This window comes from Chlorocebus sabaeus, chromosome 26 (genome assembly GCF_047675955.1).
Source record: "Chlorocebus sabaeus isolate Y175 chromosome 26, mChlSab1.0.hap1, whole genome shotgun sequence".
Lineage (NCBI taxonomy): Eukaryota > Metazoa > Chordata > Mammalia > Primates > Cercopithecidae > Chlorocebus > Chlorocebus sabaeus.
Window position 1 is genome coordinate 23,415,291 of NC_132929.1, and position 24,960 is coordinate 23,440,250.

General features: G+C 41.0%; 1 protein-coding gene across 9 annotated transcripts in view; it reads left to right on the forward strand.

The window, feature by feature from the left end:
* Nucleotides 1-24,960, forward strand: part of SEMA6D (semaphorin 6D) — a 56,223-nt gene that overhangs the window by 25,889 nt on the left and 5,374 nt on the right. For 2 of the 9 annotated variants that reach the window (XM_008016719.3, XM_008016717.3), the window contains exons 2-18: nt 15,806-15,968; nt 16,370-16,481; nt 17,046-17,106; nt 17,229-17,291; nt 17,401-17,502; nt 17,732-17,822; nt 18,277-18,396; nt 19,095-19,183; nt 19,932-20,149; nt 20,256-20,387; nt 20,729-20,884; nt 20,974-21,147; nt 21,960-22,100; nt 22,196-22,273; nt 22,726-22,826; nt 23,184-23,240; nt 24,699-24,866. In XM_008016719.3, the coding sequence (XP_008014910.2) occupies nt 15,860-15,968; nt 16,370-16,481; nt 17,046-17,106; nt 17,229-17,291; nt 17,401-17,502; nt 17,732-17,822; nt 18,277-18,396; nt 19,095-19,183; nt 19,932-20,149; nt 20,256-20,387; nt 20,729-20,884; nt 20,974-21,147; nt 21,960-22,100; nt 22,196-22,273; nt 22,726-22,826; nt 23,184-23,240; nt 24,699-24,866 (1,972 nt within the window). In that variant the 5' untranslated portion in view covers nt 15,806-15,859. The remainder of the gene's footprint in view (nt 1-15,805; nt 15,969-16,369; nt 16,482-17,045; nt 17,107-17,228; nt 17,292-17,400; nt 17,503-17,731; nt 17,823-18,276; nt 18,397-19,094; nt 19,184-19,931; nt 20,150-20,255; nt 20,388-20,728; nt 20,885-20,973; nt 21,148-21,959; nt 22,101-22,195; nt 22,274-22,725; nt 22,827-23,183; nt 23,241-24,698; nt 24,867-24,960) is intronic. The other 7 variants (XM_008016725.3, XM_073012142.1, XM_073012143.1 and 4 more) reach the window with 7 other exon arrangements.

Sequence of the window (24,960 nt, forward strand, 5' to 3'; positions counted from 1 at the left end):
ATAAAACATATTGGCTTTGAAGAGCATAAAACACTGTAAGTGAAAAGCTCTTCCCCCAAACCCTGGTCTAGGCTGAATATCGATGAGAGCTAGGCACCCCAGTCCCCACTCACACACAGAAGTTTATTAAATCTCAGCTGCAAAGTACACTGGGAATGCAGAGAGGGGCTAAGAAACCATTCAGAGGTCCTGAGTGTATGTGAACTGAGCTTCCCACAGCACGTCGTACAATTTGAAAAAGAAACTGGACATGATCTGCTGGCCTGTGGGAGCACCTCACCCCTCGGTCCAAGAAAGCTCGAGGAGACACTTAAAGGCTGTATTTCCCAAGGCCACATGGTTGTGAGGGAAAAGTGCACCCTCTGCCATTTCATCTGGGATGCCATCAGAATGCCAAGTCCACATTCGTAAGTGCCAGCGGAGGCTCGGTCGCTGTTCAAGGCATCAGTCAGTTTGTAGTACAAAGCCCATTTGTGGTTCGGCGTCACAGATCAGAGGCAGCGATGGCAGCGCTCTCCTGTCTCAGGGTAGAGGGAGCACATGTACTTTGTATCCTAGGCAACAGCAATGCTACAGCAAAAAACTTAGACATGTGAATTGGGAGGAATTTTACTTTGAGTAAAGAATCGTTTTCAACCCAGGCACCAAACTCAGAATCATAAAATGTCATAACTTGGAAGGGGCCTTGGAGATCACCTGTGTTCTCATTGTATAGATTGGGAAACCGAGGCTGGAAGAGGCAAGTTGGATTTCTCATGGTCTGTCGGATCCTTAGAGGCTGAGTTAAGAGTAGAACCCAGATTTTTTACCTCCCTATTATCTCCAGGTATGTTTAATGTCTGGGATAAGACTAACATCCTCCAAGGTGATTCATAAGGAAGATGAGAATAAATGTAGATAAGGGTAATATAATAGTGTTTGAAGCGTCATTATCTCTGGCATTAGAACCACACACCCTTCCTCAAGGTTGTACCTTTTGCCTTGAACAGGCTTCCTGGTACTCACCTCGTCTAATAGTGATTTTTGTGGTGCTTACCATGTGCCAGGATCTCTAGTAAACTCTTTCAAGAGCTCCTTCAGTCCTCAGCAACTCTATGAAGCAGCTGCTAGTAGTGTGATCCCGTCCCCAGTGTACAGGATAATGGAGGTACCAAGTGGTGAACTCGCTCACCCAAGGTCAGATCACTGGTTATGCAGCAAAACTGGGGTACCTACCTGGGTAGCCTGGCTCCAGAGCCACATTCTCTGCCCCATACTCCACTGCCCAACGCTTGTCAGGCTCCATCCCTGGCAGCAGCAAGGGCTGAGTTTGCTTAATACCCTCTTGGTCTTGCATCGATTTAGTAAAAATTAGGAACTGAGATTTTAAGAACTTGCATGGATTGACCTAAACTCCCATTTTGCCTCTGTGGACCCAGAGGTTTCAGAAGTTCATAGTCCATCAGATACGGAGCCTAGACAAAAGGCTGCAGGTAAGCACAGGTGCACTGACTCAGGCTTAGCCTGGGCCTTCCCTGAGCTTCGCAGGACATAAAATTCACCTGGGCTATTTATTATTCTCATTCTTGGTCACAGCTCCATTTTTAGTCCAGAACTATCAAATGGAACCTAAATGATCATGGGCCACATTTCCATCAGTAGGACAAAATATATTAAAAAATAATTATTTTGTAATAATTATGAACTCACCCGAAGTTGTAATAATAGTACAGAGAGTTACGTGTCCCCGTCACCCGAGAAGTACATTTTGAAAGTTAGGATTGACTTACAGAATCCTGATAAGGTTAATGCTGTAGATCCTTCTGAGCAATCAGTAATCTTTCTCTGCATTTGTTAGAGACAGGTAACTGTTACTGTACTTTCAAATACAGAAGGCAAATATTAATACAAAGGCCTTATTTTTGGTGACCGAAAACCAAAGGACTTGGGACTAAAAATTCTTGGCTTTTAAAATTTCACTTCTCTTCCTCTGGGTCGTTAGAGTTTTAACCCTTCTGAAAACTCATCACCAACTGTTTTAAAGCATGACATCACCTGAGAACCTCTGATGAGGCACTTTGCAGAATATCAAGCCTGAAGACATGAGCCTTTTAAAATAGAACGAAATCTCGTTGTTGGCAGTGAGGCTAACATAGATCATTGAACTCTGTTGTGACATCTGGGTTCTACACTGGCTTCACCACTCCTGGATCGTGAGTCCCTTAATTTATCTGCTTGTCCTTTGTCAGACAGGAATAGGAGCAGCAGCCCATCCTCAGTCCTTCTTTGCCAGGGTATTCATTTCTTTGAAAGCCTGAAAAAGCTCCGTGGAGTACATTGAAAGCTATGGCTACACGGTGGTTGCATCAGACAAGTCACTAGCATCAGAACAAACATATTCTACTTCTGTCATCCTAGCCCAAAGGGCAGAACCAGGCATAGACCCAGGCCCTATTATCCTGAGCAGACTGTCACATGCAGGCCATATGGCAGCCTCAGCAGGTCATCTGGTAGAATAAGCCAATGTTCCACAGCCAGGCTGAGTCCTTTGGCATCTGGGTCATCCCTTGGAACCTTGAGCCCTTCCTTTGTCTAGAATGGCTCCTTTTCCTGGAGGCTGAAGGGGAGGAGCCCGGCCTGGCTGGGATATGCGTATGGAGGAGATAACCATAAAAGAAGGCTTTTGGTTTCTCTTGTCAGTTAGCCTTGAAAACCCTTCCGTTCCCCTGAAAAAAGGAGACACCATTGTTCATTTCTGCCACAACAGTCTCCTGCTGTGTGTGTGTGTGTGTGTGTGTGTGTGTACATATATACACACACATTACAAATGGTGTAAACGACATACCATACACAAATACAAAATAGTTTTGTATTGTTAGTAGAGATGTGGTTTCACCATGTTGGCCGGGCTGGTCTCGAACTCCTGACCTCAAGTGATCTGCCCACCTCAGCCTCCCAGATTGCTGGGATTACAGACGTGAGCCACCGCGCCCAACCTAATTATTGGATTCTTATCAGGTACAAGGGGTTTGGCTACATGCTTTACATAGGTTATCGCATTCAATATATACATATTGTAGAAGGTTCTTTATGCATTATATTTTCACAAAGCAAGTTTTTATTTTGATGTCTTAAGAGGCTGATATATTTTGTCATCTTCCTGGATAGCAGATTTTCTGCTTATGTATCAGGCTCATATTCTCATTAGTTTCTAGTATTATTTTCACTTTTAATGAGGATTGTTTCTAGGACAATTTTGCTTTAAAATGAATGTTATTCAGTTTAAATTAGGGCAGACAGGCAAAAACTTGTAGGCAAATTGTTGCTAGAATTGTGGTCCCCAGAGCAATGGTTCTGATCAGAGGTCAGATCCTGGGATTCTTGTCCAGGTTTGCTTAGAATTGGCAAAGACAAGTTAGATCCTGTTTTCTGTCCCTTTCTGCCCAACTCTTGTTAAGTTCAATTCCTTTTTGAATTATTAATATGTGACCAAAGTATTACTGATTCAGATATTCGTGTGCTTTGCTTTAAGAAAATCCAGACTTAAAGTGAAAACCTTGCCTAAGAGGTTTTTAATTTTCAGAAAACTTAAGTCGACAGCTTTATCATGTACATAAAATATAACTCAAATAAAATTGACCCAACTTTGAGTAAGACACTGATTTTAAGAGCAAGGCATTAATAAGGATCACCCAGACTTCCATAGCCTCAGCCTCCCCTTTCTTCTCTCCCATGATATCTACTGCCACCTGCGTTTTTTCCTCTTCTGTCAGAATCCAGCATGTTCTGATTCGCTGGGTAAGATCAGATCTTATAAATGTCTTCATACTGGTTTCTGGCTTATGGTATGTTCTATCGTTACTTAATTTATAACTGGAAAAAAGGCCATTGGCCAAAGAAAAGAATTTCCCATTGCAGAATTTCAGGCATAACCCAGCCATTAATCAAGCTGATTTTCGTTTTATATTTGTTTGTTAGGTAGTGAAGAGTCACATAGGATCCTTCTCTGCCAGTCCCATATACCCACTCTTTAATCTCAGGAATAGCCCTGCTTTCCTTCCCTTTGCTCTGGGAAAGCTGCAAAGTAAGCAGGAATTTCAGTAGTGGAGGTGGGGAGGTTGACAGAAATCATTTAGTTATTTGGCCTTTGTTGCCCATTTCTGGTGGGCAGTTTGTTAATGATGGGTAGGTGTGAAAAGAGGCATCTGTTGCCTTTTATAGAGAACCTCTTGGTTTTGCAGCACCTGAAGCTCATGAACTGGAGGCTAATGAGGATGCCATGGCAGTGCTGCAGGAGAATGATGGTAGACTCAAGATTCGCTCGCTGTTGGGTTGATGGTGGAGAGCTGTTCATTTTGATGTGGCCTCTGGGCCACAGCGGAGTCCTGTCAGTGTTCTGCCTTCTTTCTTTATTCCTCCATTCATTAAGTATTTACTGAGGACCTGCCAGGTGCCAGGCCCTGCGTCTGATCCTGGCAGTAAAGAGGAAAATGATCCGTTGAGTAGCACAGCCCAATAGAGAAAATGTGAAAATCAGTAACATTGCTGTGGAGTGATAAGTTCTGCAATAGAAGTATTTATACAATATCATAGTATGACTAGCTGTCCTGAACGGAGCAGTGTGGCTGAAGAGGGAAGAATGAGAAAGGGGAGAGGGCCAGGTAAGTTTTGAGCTGGTGAACAGACAGTTTTCAAGAAGGACATTTTAGAAAGAATAGCGTGTGCCGAAGACACTGCTTTGGGATCCAGGTGGGGACGTATCAGTAGGTGAAATGGAGAAGCTGGCAAGAATAGAATTGTGACGGATCTTGTAAATCTTGGAAATGAATTTAGACTTTACACATAGGCCTTCGGGAACCATTAAAGTGCTTTTAGACAGGGATGTAACATGATAGCATTTGTGTTTTAGAAAGATCATTCTGGTGGCATTGTGGAGAATGCACTAGAAGTCTAGGAGAACAGAAACCAATGAAGAGTCAATTCTAGACCAATGAAGAGATAGAAGCAATGGGACATACTGACAGTTTCAAAGGAGAGGATGATGGAGTGGGGCCGTCTAGGAAGACTCCCAGGCTTAAAACACAAGTGCCTGAGAAGGATATGAAAAATAGCAATAACAATAATAATAGTTGTAAATCTTTTTTTTTCTTTTTCTTTTTTTGGAGATAGAGTTTCATTCTTGTCCCCCAGTCTGGAGTGCAGTGGCACGATCTCAGCTCACTGCAACCTCCGCCTCCCGGGTTCAAGCAATTCTCCTGCCTCAGCCCCTCGAGTAGCTGGGATTACAGGCACACACCACCATGCCTGGATAATTTTTGTATTTTTAGTAGAGATGTGGTTTCACCATGTTGGCCGGGCTAGTCTCGAACTCCTGACCTCAAGTGATCTGCCCACCTCGGCCTTCCAGATTGCTGGGATTACAGAGGTGCACCACCGCACCCAAGCTGATTATTGGATTCTTATCAGACACAAGGGGTTTGACTACATGCTTTATAGAGATTATCTCATTCAATCATTGTAATAATATTAGTGCTATTATCCTCATTGCAGGCAGGAAAACAAGAAAGTTTGAAAGTGAAGTAACAGGCCCCAAGTCACATGCCTGGTAAATGGTAGTGCTTACAGTTGAAGCCAGGTACTCCGAGCTCTAAACCTATGCTCTGCAGGAAATTCAGCAGGAGGAGACATCAAGGCAAAGTATCTTAAGTTCAGTTTTAGACTAATGAATTTAAATTGCCTATATTTTACCAAGGTCAAAATATCTAGCAGGGAGTTGGACAGCTGGATTGGAAGTGAGGAGTGATGTGTGCTGGACGTGTGATCTGAGATTAGGGAACCGGTGGTAGTGAAGAAGGTAGGTGTCATGTGAGCACATCTCTAGAGACCCAGGATGGAACTGGGAAGAACGACATCCAACGGGCAAGCATGTTAAGACAAATTTGGGAAGACGATGAAAAGGAGTAGCTAGAGAGGTGGGGAGAACTAGGGGAGTCAGAGGTGGAGTTTGAAGATCGGATGGAATGGCCAGTGAGATTAAATGCCTCAAGGAGATGAAGGAAGATTTAAAATGAGGATTGCCTTGGATTTGGCAATTAGGTGGTTGATGCATAGGCATTAAAGTTAGGCTAGAGTAGGCTACAAATATAATGAAAAGTGAGAAAATGGAGACTATGGACTCAGGCTTCTCTTCAAAGAAGCCTGGCTGAGAAAGGAAGTGGGAGAGAGAGAAAGCAGAGGCAGCCTCAAGGTCAGGGGAATGGCTGTTTGTTTATGATGATAGTGACTCAAAATGCTTGGATGTTGAGGAGAAAGAACCCTGGAGCAGTGCGAATTACACCAGGATGTGTATCCCACTAGATAGGGGAAGTAGGAATTCCTCTAGCTGTCAGGAGAACATGGATTCTTAGAGAAAAAACAGGTTTCTACAGTTGTAATTTAGCAGCCCGCTTGTATTGCATAAAATCAGTCCAGATTGGTGAAGTGACTTGTCTCTGGCCACCTAGCCAGTCTGTGACCCCAGATCTCCTAGTTCCTGGCCTCTTTCCTCTCTCGCTGCCAGTGTTGGTGGGAGAAGAATCATCCCTGATTTGTTCCTCATGGTGTGAGTCTCCACTGCTCCCATCAGAATGCACATCTTCACAGATTCTGATGTGTCAGCAGGCCTTCAGCTGTGTGGAAGGTGAGTCACAGAGCTGCTTCGTCATTTCCTCCACATGCCATGGGGCAGAGTTTTAGGTGGTTAATTATAAAGTGTCAGTAACATAACAGTGCTAGAAGCCTCTTCCTCTAACCTGGGAACTCACATTCCTAGAAGGAGGAAGGGTCTCAGAGTCAAGGGCCTTTCAGGAATCTCCTTATGGCCCACAGTGAGAGAGGATGTATGTATTTGTTCAGACGTGGCACCTGCACACAGAACCTGTGTGCATGAGGTAGGGGTGGGAGTGGGGGAGTAGCAGTGGTGATTTCTTAAATGGAAAAGCCTCTGCTCCTTTAAAACACCACATCAGCCAAGAGTTACTTGGTGAGCCTGGAGGCAAGGAGCACCCATGCTTTTCAGAACGGCCCAGGGTAGCCTGCCCCAGCTCTACTTAGGGGTCTCCTGGAATCTGTTTATGTATAGTGATGATTAATAATCTAGTCTTCTTACCACGCATGGAAAGTGAAAGAAGGCCTGCAATTCAGTGGATATTACCTTCTTCTATTCCAAAGCTTGTGGTGTCAGCCAAGCTGTTATACCATTCTGATTAAATACTGACAGTGATCATTAAGATCTAAAGCCCTGCCCAGAACACACTGCTTAGAATCTAGGCACACGAATGCTATATAAACCTAAACCTCCCTTTTATAGTTGATCTTCAATTACAACCCTCCTTGTCTTGGTAGGCTCCAAGGTATAGCAAACAACTTGCTTCTCTTTGCTCTCTCTCAACTTACCTAAACCCATTGCTCCTTTTTTGTTTAGTCTCAGGGGGCTCTCATGATCCATAGTTGGTAAATGGATAATTCCTGTAATGCCAGGTGCCATCATTCTCATTGACTACAGTGTGAGCAGTGCCCCCTGAAATGTCCTAGACTACAGAGTGAATGGTGCTCTTTGTGCCACAGATCTAGTTCTACCCCCTCTTCTTCCTTTAGTTACAGCATTCTCAGCTAAAAAAGTCCACGCTCTTGGGAAGTGGAAGCACTGGGGGCCCATCCCCACTGGGTCTGCTGCCCTCTGTTGTTTGTTTAGCAGTATTAAATCAATCTAAATTAGACTGGAGTCCAAAATGCTAACCTTGCACTAAGAGATTCAGCGGGGATGTGGTGATTCAGGACACGTGGTTCATTCTTCTGTTTATTCCTTTATTCACAGTTGATTCACAGTTGTCTTGGGAATTGACAACTGTGAGATATACTTGACCCAAGGGACTGAAAAAAATCTTCCCTAGTTTCTGAAAAGTTAGAGGGACTTAAGTAGGCCAAGGATGGGAAGCAGAAAGGGCCATCTAGAGGGAAAGCAGGAGCAAGGCTTGGTAGGTGGCATGACATATTCCAGGGCTCAAAACAGAGGCAGGGTGGTAGAAGCACAGGAAAAAGAGGGATAGAGGCCCAAGGTGAGACAGGGCTCTTTGTAAGAGGGGGCAGGACTGAGAACCTGAAAAGCCTTGAAGGCCACGTTTAAAAGATTTGGGCTCCATCCTAGGAGTAATAGAAGGTTACTGGAGGATTATGAGATGCCGTGATTAGGTTTATATTCTAAAAAGATCATTCTTCTTGTATCTAGAAAACGAATGGGAGATAAACAGGCAGACAGAGAGGCGGGTAAACCATCAGAAGAATGTGGTATGAGGAAAAGCAAGGAAAGGCGGTGTTTGGAAAAGCTGTGAACTGTCAACTGCATCTAAAGCTACTGAGCAGTCAAATGAAATAGGACTGGAAAATGTCCATTGCCTTTAGGTACCTGTAGGTCATCAGTCTCTACTGAGAGAGGAGCTAGAACACAGAAAGTAGAAGAATGAGCAGGAGGTGAGGAAATTATAGCAGAAGAGCAAAATTTGCTTCAGTGCCAGTAAAGAGCAGTGAAGACCCCAGTGATAGCTTGAGTGGGCTCAGGGCTACAGAAGGTATTTTCCTTTTGTGTGTGTGATGAGGGAGACATGGACAAATTTCAATGCTGATGGACAGTATTTAATTGGTTAAGAGTTACAGAAAACACCAAAAAGAGTGAAATATAATCAATGTCTTTTTATTCCAGATAAGAGTGAAGAGATTGGATTTAAAGTGTATGGGAGGCTGGGCACGGTGGCTCACGCCTGTAATCCCAGCATTTAGGGAGGCCGAGGTGGGCAGATCACTTGAGATCAGGAGTTTGAGACCAGCCTGGTCAACATGATGAAACCACACCTCTACTAAAAATATAAAAATTAGCTGAACGTGGTGGTGCACACCTGTAATCCCAGCTACTTGGGAGGCTGAGGCAGGAGAATTCTTGAACCCAGGAGGCGGAGGTTGCTGTGAGCTGAGGTTGCACCACTGCACTCCACCCTGGGTGACAGAGCAAGACACTGTCAAAAAAAAAAAAAAAAAAAAAAAAAAAAAAAAAAAAAGCACATGAAAAAGAGTTGATGTCTTTGGCAATGGGAAAGGAGAAAACGGAGGAAGCTCCCATGTTGCAGCTTTCATATTCTATGTGAAGTAAGCTGTGGGTCAGGAGGAAGGAATGTAAGTAGCAGAGTGTGGAGACAGCAGATCAGGGCCTTAAAGAAAGTGGGAAGTTTACATTTATGGATTTGGGGAGTGGTCTAATATAATTGAGAAACATAGGATCTCCATGGAGTTTTTGATGCTATTTGTAGTTGATGACAAAGAATTCTGTTATATTACTAGCGAGTTGTCTCAGAGTGTGGTTGTCTGAACTAGTGCTCAGCTGCTCTGGGGAAGGTGCAGAAGGTGAGTGGCAGAGTTCATTCGAGGTTAAGACGTTGCAAGAAAAGCTGACAAGGACACAGAGGATGGAGAAGTTAGCAGCACAGGCAGAATAATGGACATGATCGACTATTGACTATTATACCTAAGATGGATAAAGAGGTATGTCAAGATCAGAGAAGACTAATGACCAACAGAGAAGAGAACAGTTAGTGGGCTGAAGGTCCTGATGAGAAGAAAGTAGAGCAGTATGAGCAAGCTGGAAGAACAAGAGGTTAGCATCAGAGCACACAATGCTTTACTTTATGATTCTGAGGCGGAAATCCCCATATGGAACCATGGGTTGAGGCTAGTAAAGTCTTTGTAAAGCTAGAGAACATGACTGGGAAACTATCAGGTAAAAGAGAAGAGGAGGGGCAGGACTTATACCAAAGACTTTTTGTAAGATCGTGGATGCCCAGGGTCTGGAAGACTCATCAGGAAACTAAAAGGAAGCAACTCCACATTTAGATCCTGAGGCAGGAGGAGGAAGAGAGTCTAAGCAGATACTCTTTGCATAGTGACATCTTGGGAAGAGAGCTAGGGGATAGCTTTCAAATCAACATGGTTTCTCTCTGGGTTCTTTGGGCTAGTGATAAAGTAGGTCTACCCCATTTCTACATTCTCATTTCCTTTGAGCTATCTAGTTTTCAGGGAGACAAAGACTGTGTACCACTTTCTCTATCTGGGATTTGTTAATTTCAAATTTAGCTACTATGCTGTAAACATAAAAAGAACTTGTGGCCAGATATGGTGGCTCATGCCTTATAATCCCAGCATTTTGGGAGGCCCAGGTGAGAGAATCACTTGAGGCCAGAAGTTCAAGACCAGCCTAGGCAACGTAGTGAGACCTCATCTCTACTAAAAATACAAAATAAATTTTTTTTAAGTTTAAAAATTTGCATTAACCTTCCCCATAAATTCCCCTGCCCAAAGAACTCGCCTTCAATATTTCTTTTAGTTTGTATCTGGTAACAACAAATCTTTGAGTTTTTATTTGTGTAAAACATCTTTATTTTGCCTTCATTTTAGAAGACTATTTTTACAGGTTGTAGAATTCTAGGCTGGAAATTTATTTTCCTTCAGCAACTTAAAAATGTCATTCTATAGCCTGCTGGCTTCCATTGTTTCTACTGATAAGTCAGCTGTCTGTATTATTCTTGCTTTTTGGAAGGTAATATATCTTAGTGTTTAATATTTTAAAAATTTTTCCTTGTTTCAACATTTTGAGTATGATGTGTCTTAACTGTTATTTCCTTATATTTAGAACTTCTTAGAATTTCTTGAGTGTGTGGCTTATAATCTTATATCAGTTTTGAAAATGTGTGCAGCCATTATCTTGTCAAATATTGCTTCTGTCCATTTCTCTCTCTGCAGTCTCAGGGACTCCAGTATGTTAATTCTTTCACAAAATCCTATGTCTCTTACTCTCTTGTCTGTTTTTTTCAAACTTTTTGCTCTCCATATTTCTGTCTGATAATTTCTATTTGTTTGTCTTCTTACTCACTAATCTTCTCTTCACCTCTGGCAAATATGTTGCTAAACACATCTATTAAGAAGATGTGTTATTTATTGTGCCTTTTTTTTTTTTTTTTTTGAGACGGAGTCTTTCTTTGTCACCTAGGCTGGAGTTCAGTGGTGCAATCTCAGCTCACTGCAACCTCTGCCTCCCCAGTTCAAGTGATTCTCCTGCCTCAGCCTCCTGAGTAGCTAGGATTACAGGCATGTACCACCATGCCTGCCTAATTTTTGTATTTTTAGTAGAGACAGGGTTTCACCATGTTGGTCAGGCTGGTCTTGAACTCCTGACCTCGTGATCCACCCGCCTTGGCCTCCCAAAGTGCTGGGATTATAGGCATGAGCCACCATGCCCAGCCTTGTTGTTGAATTTTTATTTAATTCTTTTTTATAGATTACAGTTCTCTGGTCAAATTCTCCATCTTGTCATCTTTTTTTCTTGGACAATAAAAGCACAGTTATTTTCAAAACATATATTTGGTAACTCTAATATCTGGGTTACCTGTGGGCCTATTTCTATTGTGTTTTTTTTCTCTCTCTCAGTTGCAGTTTTTGGAATTTCTGATAATTTCTACTTGAATGTTTAGCAATGTATGTAAATAATTGTAGTCTCTGGATGATGTTATTTTTTCTAAAGAAGTGTTATCTTTTCTGGCAAGCAGCTGGAGTGGGAAATTATATCCATTCAGTCTGGGACTTAGCTTATTGGATTGGATTGGAATTTTTGTAAATCATGGTTTACCTCACATTTTTCTCCTCTTCTAGAGTGTAGCTTGTCAGGGGGCAAGATGAGAGCCTTTGGTTATTTAGTGGTACCCCCTTCTTGGTGGGTCCAAAACTTGTGACTTCCAGAAATTTGACTTTTCTTTATAGCTATGCTCTCATTTTTATAGAGCCTTAAGCTCTATGAAATTAGCAAATATAAAATTATAAAAATGTAACAATATATTATAATATAAATATAATATATTATGTATAATAATATAAACATAAATATTATATAAAATCATCAAATCTCCGTAAGGTAAAATCAAATGCTGAGTTTGGGGCTAAGCTCCATGTACCTCCCTTTTCCCAAGTATCCTGTCACTCACGCCCTGGTTATTCTGGCAGCTCTGAACTCCCATTAAGAGCTTTCCTCCTCATATTTAGTATTTAACATTAACAGTGTATGGGAGAAGTTCATATAAAATACCAAAAACTGAATAAACATACCTAGTCAGGCATCCTTGCTCTCTGACTGTGTCACAAACAGGAATGACTTCATGGAGGAATGTTCTTTACCCTAAGCTTGCATGTGAGGAAGACGGTTTCCTCTTTTTAGGAGGCCTGTCCCTCTGTGAAGCTGTGCCTTATCCTCTAAGAATGCTCCTGTCGTTGTTAGGACGGTATACATAAACAGTTTGGCAAATATCTGTACAAGATGAAGGAATGAACGTTGCTTTTGTTTTCCACCTTTTTGTGAGACAGGACGTAACCAGAATAGACATGACGATATTCACTAAAATTTACTAAAGACTTACTGTGGAACAGGCTCTGTGTTAGATGCTTCGTACTGATTATCTCATTTAATCCTAAACAGAGCCTATGAGGTAATAAAGATAGTTATTCCCATTTCATATCTGATGAAACTGGGGCTTAAAGAGATGAAGTTCATGTAAACAGGGCCCAAGAGCCAGGAAGTAAATGGCACAAACAAGTTTGAACTCAAATTTTTCTAATCTTCAAGATCCATGTTTTTTTTCCAACATTTCATCCTGCTACTTGGCCTGCCCTTTTTCAACATAACTAGTATCATGATTTCACTGACCCCTGGACTCCTGATATGTCTTCTTATATAAAGTCAGAGCTAAGTAGTCTGAGGGATTTACATGCAAAGACATCCCCTTTCTGGTACATTGCTTTCAGGTATTTCCAGATTCTTCCCTCCCCAACCCAGCCTTTGAAATATGTATCACATTAAATGCCTCCATTTATAACTACTATAGCAAGTCTGAATGTATTTTTTTTTTTTTTCAAAAATACAGCTTTATGCAGAGACAGGAAGCAGTTAGTGGTAGGGCTTTATTTTGGGAGGATTAGAGTGGTAGGGGGTGGGGCATGGGGAGAAATTGCTTTCTGCAGTGTCAGATGAATGAGTTATAGGAAATGATAGCTCAGCCAGCAGCTTGGAGCTTGCTAGTGAGTCAGCAGTGATTCCATCCTCAGCCCCAGTGCTGTGATCACAGCTGAGAGACACTCTTCCTGTTGAGGGCTCCTCCCCGCCCACTGTCTGGGACATGGAGGCTCTGCTTACCTGATGTGAGCCATTCAGTTACCTGTCACGGAGGAGAAGGAGACACAGAACAATCTTTTTGTTTCAATGCAGATGTTTCTACACGTCTTTGGGATTAATTGGTATTTCTAATTCCTTTTCCTGATATCCAGCAGAAAGATTCAGTGACTTTCTATCTAGAGGATGATGGTGTTTGGGACTGGTGTCAAAGCAGAAGCTAGTTCTTAGGGCAACATTTTATACTTTCATACTACTTCAACTTTAGAAGGTATTTATAAATGATCAAAACAGTATGGAAAAGCAAGACAGGAAGACACTCCTTCAGAAAAAGGAGTAAACAAGGGAAAACCATCTTGTCAGGACAATGGAAACCATGTAGAGGTAGTAAAAAACTAGAACCAAGTCATTGTGGTTGTTGGGGTAGGATAGTAGGATTATCGGTGATTGCTTTTTTGTTTTGTTTTATTACTTTATTTTCCAGGTCCAATACATAGGCACATGTTGTAAAATTTATTCTATAAGTAGTCCTTTAGTGTTTTAAAATAACTAGTTGTGAAAAATAACTGGCCAAATAACTTTAATATTTTAGGATATCTTTTCCCCAAGCCCTGATGAGACTCTTAAAGTCAATCTAGTCATACCCAGGATTTTCTAGTAGGAAATGGGTAGAGAGGTCTAACTTTTCTCAGAATTTCCTATGTGCCAGGCATTAGCTTCCTTTTCACTCTGAGAAGGTGCTATTATCCATATTTTACAGATCAAGAAACTAATGCTCAAAGAGATTGAAGGAACGTTCCCAGGCCAGTTTTTAGTATGTGGTATAATTTCATCCATGCCCAAGTCACACTGACTCCAAAGTCCACACTCTTTTAACTTTAGTACAAAATGATGCCACCACAGTTTCCATTCCACCTGCTTTTTGTAAGGCAGTTTAAATGTGTTAACGTACTGCTGGATTGATCATCCACGAAAAAAAACTGTTGCAATATATTATTCTCTTTTTGATAAACTGGGACTCTAAAGCTCACATATACTTGAGTTGTACTTTAGTTAGAGAAATATTTAGAGCATTGGATAGCATGTATATCTGTGTGCTTCACCTGAAGTCCATAAAAAAGGCACAGTAAGTACCTGGTTTAGTGGTTGGTCTCCCCTGGAATTTGCAGTGACTCTCATCATCTCTCCTAAAGTTCTTAAATACGTAAGACTGATGATAAAGTAAATGTTTTGTTGTTCAGAACAGTAGCTGGAAGTGACAGTTTTGGTTGAGGGAGGGGTGTTATTGTTGCAAAGTAGAACACTTACAGCTTCACAAAAATACCCATCTCATTGACCCACTAGGGCCCTAATTTATCTTTTTAATAAGCTAATAACATTTAAAGATCTTTTAAATTTTTTACTGTTATTATAATGCAATTAATGCTGTGTTTTGATGGCTTTATTGAGGTATTGATATATAACAAATTGCATGTATTTAATGTGCAATTTGATTAAATTTAACACCTATGAAACATCACTTCAATAAAAATGAACGAATAAAATGGATGAATATATCCATTTTCCCAAACAGGTTTTTGTAATGCTGTATTTTTGAAGGAAAAAAAAAAATCAGTCATTTATCTTCCCCTTTCCATTTGGTGAAAAGGAGCCTGGACAGGGACCCAGATTATGTGATTCTGGACTCCAATCTTGCCTTAACTAGCTCCACACAATTCAGTGAGCCCTTTAATTTTTTTGGCCCTTGGATTTTCATCTGAAAAATGAGGGGGTTGGACTAGATAGTCCCTAAGGACCCCTACAGCTCTGAAGTTCAATAAAGCTAAAAGGACTGGTGTACTTAGGGTATTGGTTTGTGTCCAAATGGTTTTATGTAAAAACGTGGACTTCCGTAGTGGCCTGGTGTCAGCTGTGCCACTTCATCCCTGCCTTGCTTTGCTTGATTGGTTATCATGGAATCATTGTATTTCTTTTAATTCCCTTTCACCCTGATTCAGGGTCATTCATGTCATTGTCTCCATGTTGGTCTTGCTAAGCATAGGGAAATACTCGACTTAAGAATTTAGGGCTAATGCTTGGGTAATGCTGGGAATTTGGCAACACCATAAGCAAAGAACTGAGGAGAGATTATGACAGGATCATCAGCCCGCTGGCTATTTTTGAGGCAGCTTGAGCATGTTATGGGGGGCAGAGACAAGCTGTATTAGATATATTTCAGGACTGGGGGAAGGGAAGAGGATTGGAATTTAATAAAAATTCTGATCCCAACTTTGCCCATCTTCTTGCCAAGTCAGCAGCTAGCATTTCTGTTCATGGTTCTGGTGACTCTGCTGTGATGACATACGATTACCTCCAAAATTCTTGTGAATTTGCTGAAAACTTCAATATGCTCAACCAGATGCTTTAATCAGGACTGGCATGCTGCCATCTTTTGCCTGTGTTTTTGGCGATACCTGATCTACCATTGCCAGCATTCCTGGTGGGAGAGGGGATTTGGAGGGAGCTGATGGTGAAAACTGAGCTGATGACAAACAAGAAACCTATTTCATTGCAGCATAGAGATCTTTCCAAATTGCTTCTGTTTTCCAGGTAGCTCAGTGGCATTTCTGAGCAGGGGCTACCCTGACTTCACCTTGGCCCACCATGAGGGTCTTCCTGCTTTGTGCCTACATACTGCTGCTGATGGTTTCCCAGTTGAGGGCAGTCAGCTTTCCTGAAGATGATGAACCCCTTAATACTGTCGATTATCACTGTAAGTCGTCTCAAGAACAGTCTTCTATTCTGAGAAAGAAGCTTCTCTGTTTTTCATTTTCTAAGCATGTTCATTTTCAGAAAGAGGCAGAGATTTTTTATGCCTTAAACATGAATTTGCATCTGAATTTATCAGTAATCATGTCCTAGTGTTTGGAGAAAACGGGACAGTTTTGTTGGGTGCTTTTCTACAGCAACCCGTATATAGATTATATATGTTGGGTTAAAAGAAAAAGACCATTTTCTGACATTCACTGCCTTTTATTCATTTATATTCAAGACCTTAAGAGAGGAATTTAGTTAAAACCTTTCTACAACAAGTATATACGGCTAATCAATGCTGTTTATTGATTCCTCAGCTCCATAATCCTGAATGATGGTTTAGCCCATTTTTACTTGCAGATTCAAGGCAATATCCGGTTTTTAGAGGACGCCCTTCAGGCAATGAATCGCAGCACAGGCTGGACTTTCAGCTGATGTTGAAAATTCGAGACACACTTTATATTGCTGGCAGGTAATTTTCCTCTCATTGGTTTATTAGATTAAAATTCTTTTCTCTAGTGGGGCTTGCATTAATGTGTCTAGTTCATGAAAAACTAATATGTGATTGTGATCAAAAATTGCAAGTAGCCAGAAATATTCACTGAGAAGAGTCAGTGTTGTGTACCAGGAACAAAATACAAAGCTCAAGCCTTCAGCGGTGCTATTTTATTACTGCCATCAAGAAATCATACACCATTCTTTTTTCCTAAAGCAGCAGGGGGAAAAAAAAAAAAACCTTTCTTTATGCGTTTTTAACTTAGAATTATTCAAGCAAATATCAGAAATATGTCTATGCTAATACCAAGTAGCAGTTTGACCCATGCCTGGAGAGAAGAGCTTTCTTTGCTCTCTGACTACGGTGATGTATAAAGGCATCTCACTAATGAAAAAGTACTCTTTGTTGACTTTTTTGAGACAGAGAAAATCCAGATGATCTCTAAAACACAATAAAGGCAGATCTGTAAAAATAAAATAAGAAGCAGCTTAACATTTTTATGTATTCACATGATATGTTTTATTGCCTTATTTCCAATAGGGATCAAGTTTATACAGTAAACTTAAATGAAATGCCCAAAACAGAAGTAATACCAAGCAAGGTGAGCAACTGTAGTTGGCAAATTTATTTACATTCCCTCTGAACCTGATTAATTTTTCCACTCCCTCCCCCAAAAATGTTCCCATTTAAAAACTGAACTTTGGTTTTGCTTGATTAATACAGAAACTGACATGGCGATCAAGACAACAGGATCGAGAAAACTGTGCTATGAAAGGCAAGCATAAAGTGAGTTAAACAGACAAATGTTTGCTAGATTTAATCTTTCTGTGGGCTTGATACCACAGTGCCAGCACATTTGAATGTCTGATATTAATGTTACTACTACTTTCTTTAGGATGAATGCCACAACTTTATCAAAGTATTTGTTCCAAGAAATGATGAGATGGTTTTTGTTTGTGGTACCAATGCATTCAATCCCATGTGTAGATACTACAGGGTAAGTATACTTTATGCGATGTGCTTCTTTTGATCAACTTTTCTCCCTTCACTGGTATGCTGTTAGAGTTGAAACCTTTCTACTTTCCAGTAATTTGTTTTATCTCTAGTGCTATGAAAGAATAAAGACAGAATTCTTCAAATGGAATTTTAATACAAATAAAACAGTATTGCCTTCAGACAGGCACATTGAATAGATATGACACTGGCTATTTATTTTTCTTTTGTAGTTGAGTACCTTAGAATATGATGGGGAAGAAATTAGTGGCCTGGCAAGATGCCCATTTGATGCCAGACAAACCAATGTTGCCCTCTTTGCTGGTAAGATCCTCTAGCCTAATGAATATAAATGATTAATGACATTGAAGGCAAAAAAGGAATGTAATGGAAGAGTAAAAGTTAATAACTTGGATACCCACCTTGATCTAAGTGTTCTAAAGGCTAAAATCTATGCACAAATTTCCAAAAAAAAAGAAGAAATTAAGGACAAGGATATTTCAGTGCACACTATAAGTATTATGACACCCTGTTGTTAACTAGGCCAGTGACTCCAGATAAGTTGCTTAACTTTTTGATGCCTAGATCCTTCATCTGTAAAATTAGATAATCCCATGGCTGACCTGTCACACATTGATGTGAGTATCAGGTGCAGCCCTATTTGTATAGATAATGGTAATACCGGTGAGAGCACTGCAAAGGGCATAACACGCTACTGAAGCAAACACACTGCAGGATAATTATGGTTATCTTACCAAAATTATAACTTTGGTTTCAGATGGGAAGCTGTATTCTGCCACAGTGGCTGACTTCTTGGCCAGTGATGCCGTTATTTATCGAAGCATGGGTGATGGATCTGCCCTTCGCACAATAAAATATGATTCCAAATGGATAAAAGGTACCTTTGAAGAGCAGTGTCATGGGGTCACCAGGAGAGTGGATGGCCCAAGTGGGGACAGCAGCCACAGCCATCGAGAGGTTCAGCACACGACTTTATATTGTTTATTTAGAACACGTAAACACTGCTTTGGTTGTGAACAGGAGCATTGACAGGGAATGAGGAGACTAGTAACCACCTCAGGAGAGTAAGTTCATCCAGGTGTTTATCCCAGGTGACCTCAAAAAAAAGCGGGGGGAGATTTCATCTCTGTGTGTACCAATTTGTCTAACCTTCTAAATGCGCATAATACTATTTGCCATTTACCCATCTTGGGAAGTTAACAGAGAGAATCGATTAGTCCGTATGAGAGCCATTTTGTTCTTCAGAGTCTAGAAATCAAGATTTTTTATTTTCAGTGTAAGAGGTTTTCTTCCCTAGTTAAATAGGTTAATGAATAAATCTGTTGAAACAAAGACCTTTGCTGTAGTTCAGTTCCCTGTAGGTCTTTTTACAGTCCATTAGCTGACTTTAGAGACGACGGGTTCCCTGAAGCTTGAACACACCCATATTGGGACTCCTCAAAATCATTGGCAGATTGGAGTTCTTGTGGGCTTGAATGTAACTGTGCAACATCTGTCAGTCATGCCTTGCAGTCGGGGTCTTATGCTAATTGAATTATCCTTTAGGAACCAGTTTGTTTTTAATTTTTCTTTCAGAGCCACACTTTCTTCATGCCATAGAATACGGAAACTATGTCTATTTCTTCTTTCGAGAAATTGCTGTCGAACATAATAATTTAGGCAAGGCAAGTGTATGCATTTGGCTTGAATCGTGGACTTGTACTGCATGAAATTGAGACCACTGTGATAGAGTTAAGGATGCTCCCTTGGCATGTTTTCCAGCTCTCAATTCAGTGTACATAGGGCCAACTGCAGAGAGGTGGGTTGCTTGTCATGAGAATAATTGCTGGAAAACATCTGAACAATAACCTGAGTGGGAACACCAGCCTTGAGTTTTGAGAAGATTTCCTTTTTTTTCCTGCAGCCACAGAGAGTGTTCTACAGGTACCCTTGAGCTACGGATGCTTTTTTTTTTTTACTCTTTAGAAAATCATTCATAGTCTATTCTTTCTCAGTGTCAAAAGGCAGGATAGAAAGTAGGGACCCCATTCAATTTTTAGTGTTTCAGTGAAGGCCCATGTGATTTTAAAGTATTGCAACCCCTTCTATGCCAGGTTGAAAGATGACACGTTTCATTAACAATACAGGAAGCAGAGTTGGAGACCAAGTGCAGGAATGATTTTCATTCAGCAAGGCAGATAGACAGCTCACTTCTTGGGGAGCATGTTTAGCAAAACAGTGGCTCTTTTTTTTTTTCCATAGGTGAATCCAGTTTACCTTCTTACTGGACAGACCCCTAGAGAGAAGACTGCTAGATTCTTTTGAACCAGATGTATCTTTAGCATTTTTTGTCCCTCCCTTAAATAGTATCATTTTGTTTCCATTCCTTTCCATGCTCACAACCCCATGGCTTTGCTTCTGTCTGTTGGGCAGGCTGTATATTCCCGCGTGGCCCGCATCTGTAAAAACGACATGGGTGGCTCCCAGCGGGTCCTGGAGAAACACTGGACTTCGTTTCTGAAGGCTCGGCTGAACTGTTCTGTCCCTGGAGATTCGTTTTTCTACTTTGATGTTCTGCAGTCTATTACAGACATAATACAAATCAATGGCATCCCCACTGTGGTCGGGGTGTTTACCACACAGCTCAACAGGTGAGCGCAGGATCCCGGCCCTGCAGAGATGTTCTGTACATGCCCGTCAGAACCAAGACAGGCTCCGTGTCGCCAGCCTCTTCCTGATGGTTTTCTTCCTTTTCAGCATCCCTGGTTCCGCTGTCTGTGCATTTAGCATGGATGACATTGAAAAAGTATTCAAAGGACGGTTTAAAGAACAGAAAACTCCAGATTCTGTTTGGACAGCAGTTCCCGAAGACAAAGTCCCAAAGCCAAGGTAAATAAAAAAGTCGAAAAGGGTTTTGTCTTGAACAAAACCCTCCGGTCACTGGTAGAAGCCCTCCTCAGGGAGCAGCTTGGCCAACCTCCCACACCAGGAAGGGGTCTGTCTCTGCAGTATCTCAGACGGAGCCAGCAGACATAGCCTTGTGATGTGCAAGGCCATGAGTGTGAATGGAGAGCCCGTTGAGTTCAGGGGCATAGCATTGCTCCTTTAGTTTCACTCACTCTCCTTCCTCCCTTGACCTCTCCTCTGAGAATATGCACTTATTCCTTAGATACAGTACATGGTGTGGCAGGGGCAGCCAAGAGCATAAAAGAACGCTGTTTTCCTTTCAGGCCTGGCTGTTGTGCAAAACACGGCCTCGCTGAAGCTTATAAAACCTCCATCGATTTCCCGGATGAAACCCTGTCATTCATCAAGTCTCATCCTCTGATGGACTCTGCTGTTCCACCCATTGCCGATGAGCCCTGGTTCACAAAGACTCGGGTCAGGTGAGATTGTATGGGAAACATTCCTTCCTATCCAACGTTTTCTCTGCCCGTTGGCCTCCCCTTCTGATCTGTGCTGCCGCCTCTCGTAGGTACAGACTGTCAGCCATCGCAGTGGACCATTCTGCCGGACCCTACCAGAACTACACAGTCATCTTTGTTGGCTCTGAAGCTGGCGTGGTACTGAAAGTTCTGGCAAAGACCAGTCCTTTCTCTTTGAACGACAGCGTGTTACTGGAAGAGATTGAAGCCTACAACCATGCAAAGTAGGTGTATGTTACGAGAATGCCCTTCAGTACTGCTCAAAAATTTCCGGCGTGTATTTCATCTAGTCGTGTCCTTTTGGCCCTCTAAGTTAGCCGTGGTTTGGCATAATAGTGTTTTGTGTTTTTTTCTCATTGAAATAAATCTTGGGTTTGTTTTTTTCCCGAGCCTACTAGGGCAAGGAGGGTGAACAGTTGATGAGTTTAAGAATAATTCAGCCCTTGTTTTTCACCTGTAGACTATGAGAACATTTTAACAACACCTCTCTTATCTTGCAGATGTATTCCAAGATGCTACATGCAGCAGACAGTTGTGAGCTTGCATACACACACACACAAACACAAATATACACGCACATACATACACAGAATGTAATACTAGTTAAGCGTTTCCTTCCTATCATTAATATGTAAGAGAATATTTAGACCATTTTTAAAAAAACAAGAAATAAAAGAGAGAAATAGAGCAAAGGGGACTAAGGAGAGAACCAGAACCATCTAACACAGGAACATTTAAATGCATTAAAACACGATCCTTTTTATTTCTGTAGTCAAATGTGGCCTTTGCAAATGCAGTTCATTTCTATCATCATAACAGTAAAGCAATCTTTAAAAACCCTTTGTCCAGCCTGAAATTTAACCAACCGTGCAGAGAAGTAGAAGATGAATCACGTAATTATTATTTCCCAAACTATGTACTTGCCTGGTTTGTTACCAAGAATATTCCTTATGATTTCCCAGCTCTCAGTAATTGCTAAACCAAACCACACTTGACTGACTAAACATATGGCTTCAAAATGTATCCCACAAAATAGGTGCAGTGCTGAGAATGAGGAAGACAAAAAGGTCATCTCATTACAGTTGGATAAAGATCACCACGCTTTATATGTGGCGTTCTCTAGCTGCGTTATCCGCATCCCCCTCAGTCGCTGTGAGCGTTACGGATCATGTAAAAAGTAAGCTCGTGTTTCTTTACTTACCCCAGGTCTTGCAGCATCAAAACCTTTGATGATGAGAAAATCCGAGTTACATTCTGTTTGGTGTTATACAGGTCTTGTATTGCATCTCGTGACCCGTATTGTGGCTGGTTAAGCCAGGGATCCTGTGGTAGAGTGACCCCAGGGATGCTGTAAGTACACTTTCTCACGTGAGCTAGGCTGAACTATCCTCTCCAGGGTCTCTAAAGCTAGAAATTGTGGAAAACTTCCAATTACACTACTTTTTCTTTCTTTCTTTCTTTCTTTCTTTCTTTCTTTCTTTCTTTCTTTCTTTCTTTTTTTGTTTTTTTGATTTTTGTTACGAGAGAAACACGAAAATGAAAACCAGGAGATGTGAGAAGGAAGGGTATAATAATACTTAAGGGAAATGGTAGACCTAATAATACTTAAGGGAAATGGATGGAGAGGAAAAAACCAATTCTCTTCTGTTCTCTTAAACATTCTAGTTTACCAGTTTTTAACAGAAATAGCCATTTTAGCAAGTTATGTTAAAATGTTTAATTTTTTTTTTCTCTCTGCACATTCTTACTAATCAGTCTGTGTTCTTGGTTCTGCTCTGGTTGTCACTTGTGTTCCTATGAAGGCTGTTAACCGAAGACTTCTTTGCTTTCCATAACCACAGTGCTGAAGGATATGAGCAAGACACAGAATTCGGCAACACAGCTCATCTAGGGGACTGCCATGGTAAGACAGAATCTTCCATTCCCACTTGGAGCTTCTTTTTGACCACCTTTGCACGTGGACATTATTTTACAATCAGTCTTTTTAATGACTCAGGACACATACCACCTAGCATTTTAACTTAAACTTCGCAAAAGCTGAGCTGTTTGATCGTGGGGATCCATTAGAAAAGAGGCTTACTTTTTTTTCCTTCACCATTTACAATTTTGTAGGAAATCTAGAGAGAGACAGTCTAACCAGTAGGTTAATCTTTTTAATTTATAGTCTTTTTTTTTTACTTTTTTAGTTAATTGGAATTCATAAATTTTTGCTTTCTTTCGGTTACTTTTCACTGATTACTTGTTCCTTTAATTCTTTTAGAAATTTTGCCTACTTCAACTACACCAGATTACAAAATATTTGGCGGTCCAACATCTGGTTAGTTTTTTTTAATTTTTTTGAATTAACAACCTTTTCTTTCCTTCAGTTCAGCATTTTCAGCCCCTTCTCCCCTCCTTTTGCGCAGTTTGGCAGCCCTTCATTTTTCCGCTTTGACTCATAATCCCACTGATGGTACCAAAAGACTTTTCTTACTGAGCACTTCACCCTTGTATAGCATGTTAACACTTCATCATTGACCAAGCCACATCCTTTAAGAAAATTCAAATGGGCTAACATAGACTGCATTCCAGCTGCACGCACGCCCACCCAAGCTTTCTTCTTTCTCACCTCTTTGCATTGTGAATGTTTCTTCTGGTCATCTGTATTTAATGGATGGCGGAATTTCATTATTTTTCCCCATCTCTCCTCACCTTTCCTATGACCTAGTAAACAAATACACATTTCCCATAAATGTGTATTTAAAAGTTTTAGAGATCTTTGAATGGTTTGCGCTCATCCTGCGAATCTTTGAATGTTGTGGTCTCGGTCGTGTGAAAAAGGCTTCAGTGGAATGAAGCTGATTTTTGATGTATTAAGATGTTCAGTGGGCTCTCCAAGCCTCTCTGTACCTGTTTTGGAACCTTCTTCTGTAATCGTTGCACCAGTCAGAATTGCAGTCTCTGAGGTTTTAGCCTAAAAGCATAGGCTTACATTTTGAGGGAAAATCTATTTGGAGGAAATCAGTACTAGACATGCTAAAAGGTTAAGTTACTCCCGGTCCTATTGCTGCTTCTAAAACTCACCAGCAATTCCTTTCCTCAGGGGGAGAAAAAGATGGCAGATCTTATGTATCAGAATATCCTCGTTCAGTTTGTAAATGCCGTTGCCTTTGCATTAGGTTCTGCTAACTCTTTGGAAGAAACTCCCCAGCAGTTTTGGAGAGTACAGGCAAAGTCTGTCCCTCCTTCGGTGTTTTACTGTCGGGGGCAGAGCCTCAGTGTAGTAAACAATCTACATATGGACAGGAGGCCACTAGTAACAACCTCTAGGCAGAGCTGGTTTATCACATCCAAAATCAAGTCTTTTCATGGACTTAACCAGATATTTTCTGACAAAATTCCATCATAGCTTCTTCCCCAATAAAGACTATAGATTTTCTAACCATCTGTGAAAGTGCTTTTTAGAATGCATAAAAAGAAATGAAATGATGTCTCACAAGAGAAGGAAGAAACAGCAACTAATCTGCCCTGGGAATTATATTACCTTTTTCATGAGTGTCATTAGTAACCGCAGGGGCTTTCCTAAGAGCCTTTCAAGTATCTTTAATTTTGAAATCTGCTTAATATGTCTTTACTGTTAATTTTCAGTTTTCATTCCTCCCTTGAAAGGAAAGAATTTGATGTAGCTTCCTCAGGCGTGTTTTTACAAAATCCTAGAGCAAACGTTCTCATGAAATTGACCAATCAAAAAAATCTTGACATTATCCATATTAATAAAATCTGTTTGCCACCACAGACATGGAGGTATCTTCATCTTCTGTTACCACAATGGCAAGTATCCCAGAAATCACACCTAAAGTGATTGATACCTGGAGACCTAAACTGACAAGCTCTCGGAAATTTGTAGTTCAAGATGATCCAAACACTTCTGATTTTACTGATCCTTTATCGGGTATCCCAAAGGGTAAGGCCTCAGCAGGGACCTCATCTCTAACTGCATGGAAACCTGATCCTTAATATCACTGAGGAGTATGTAGTTCTCCAGAGGTGAGCCTCAC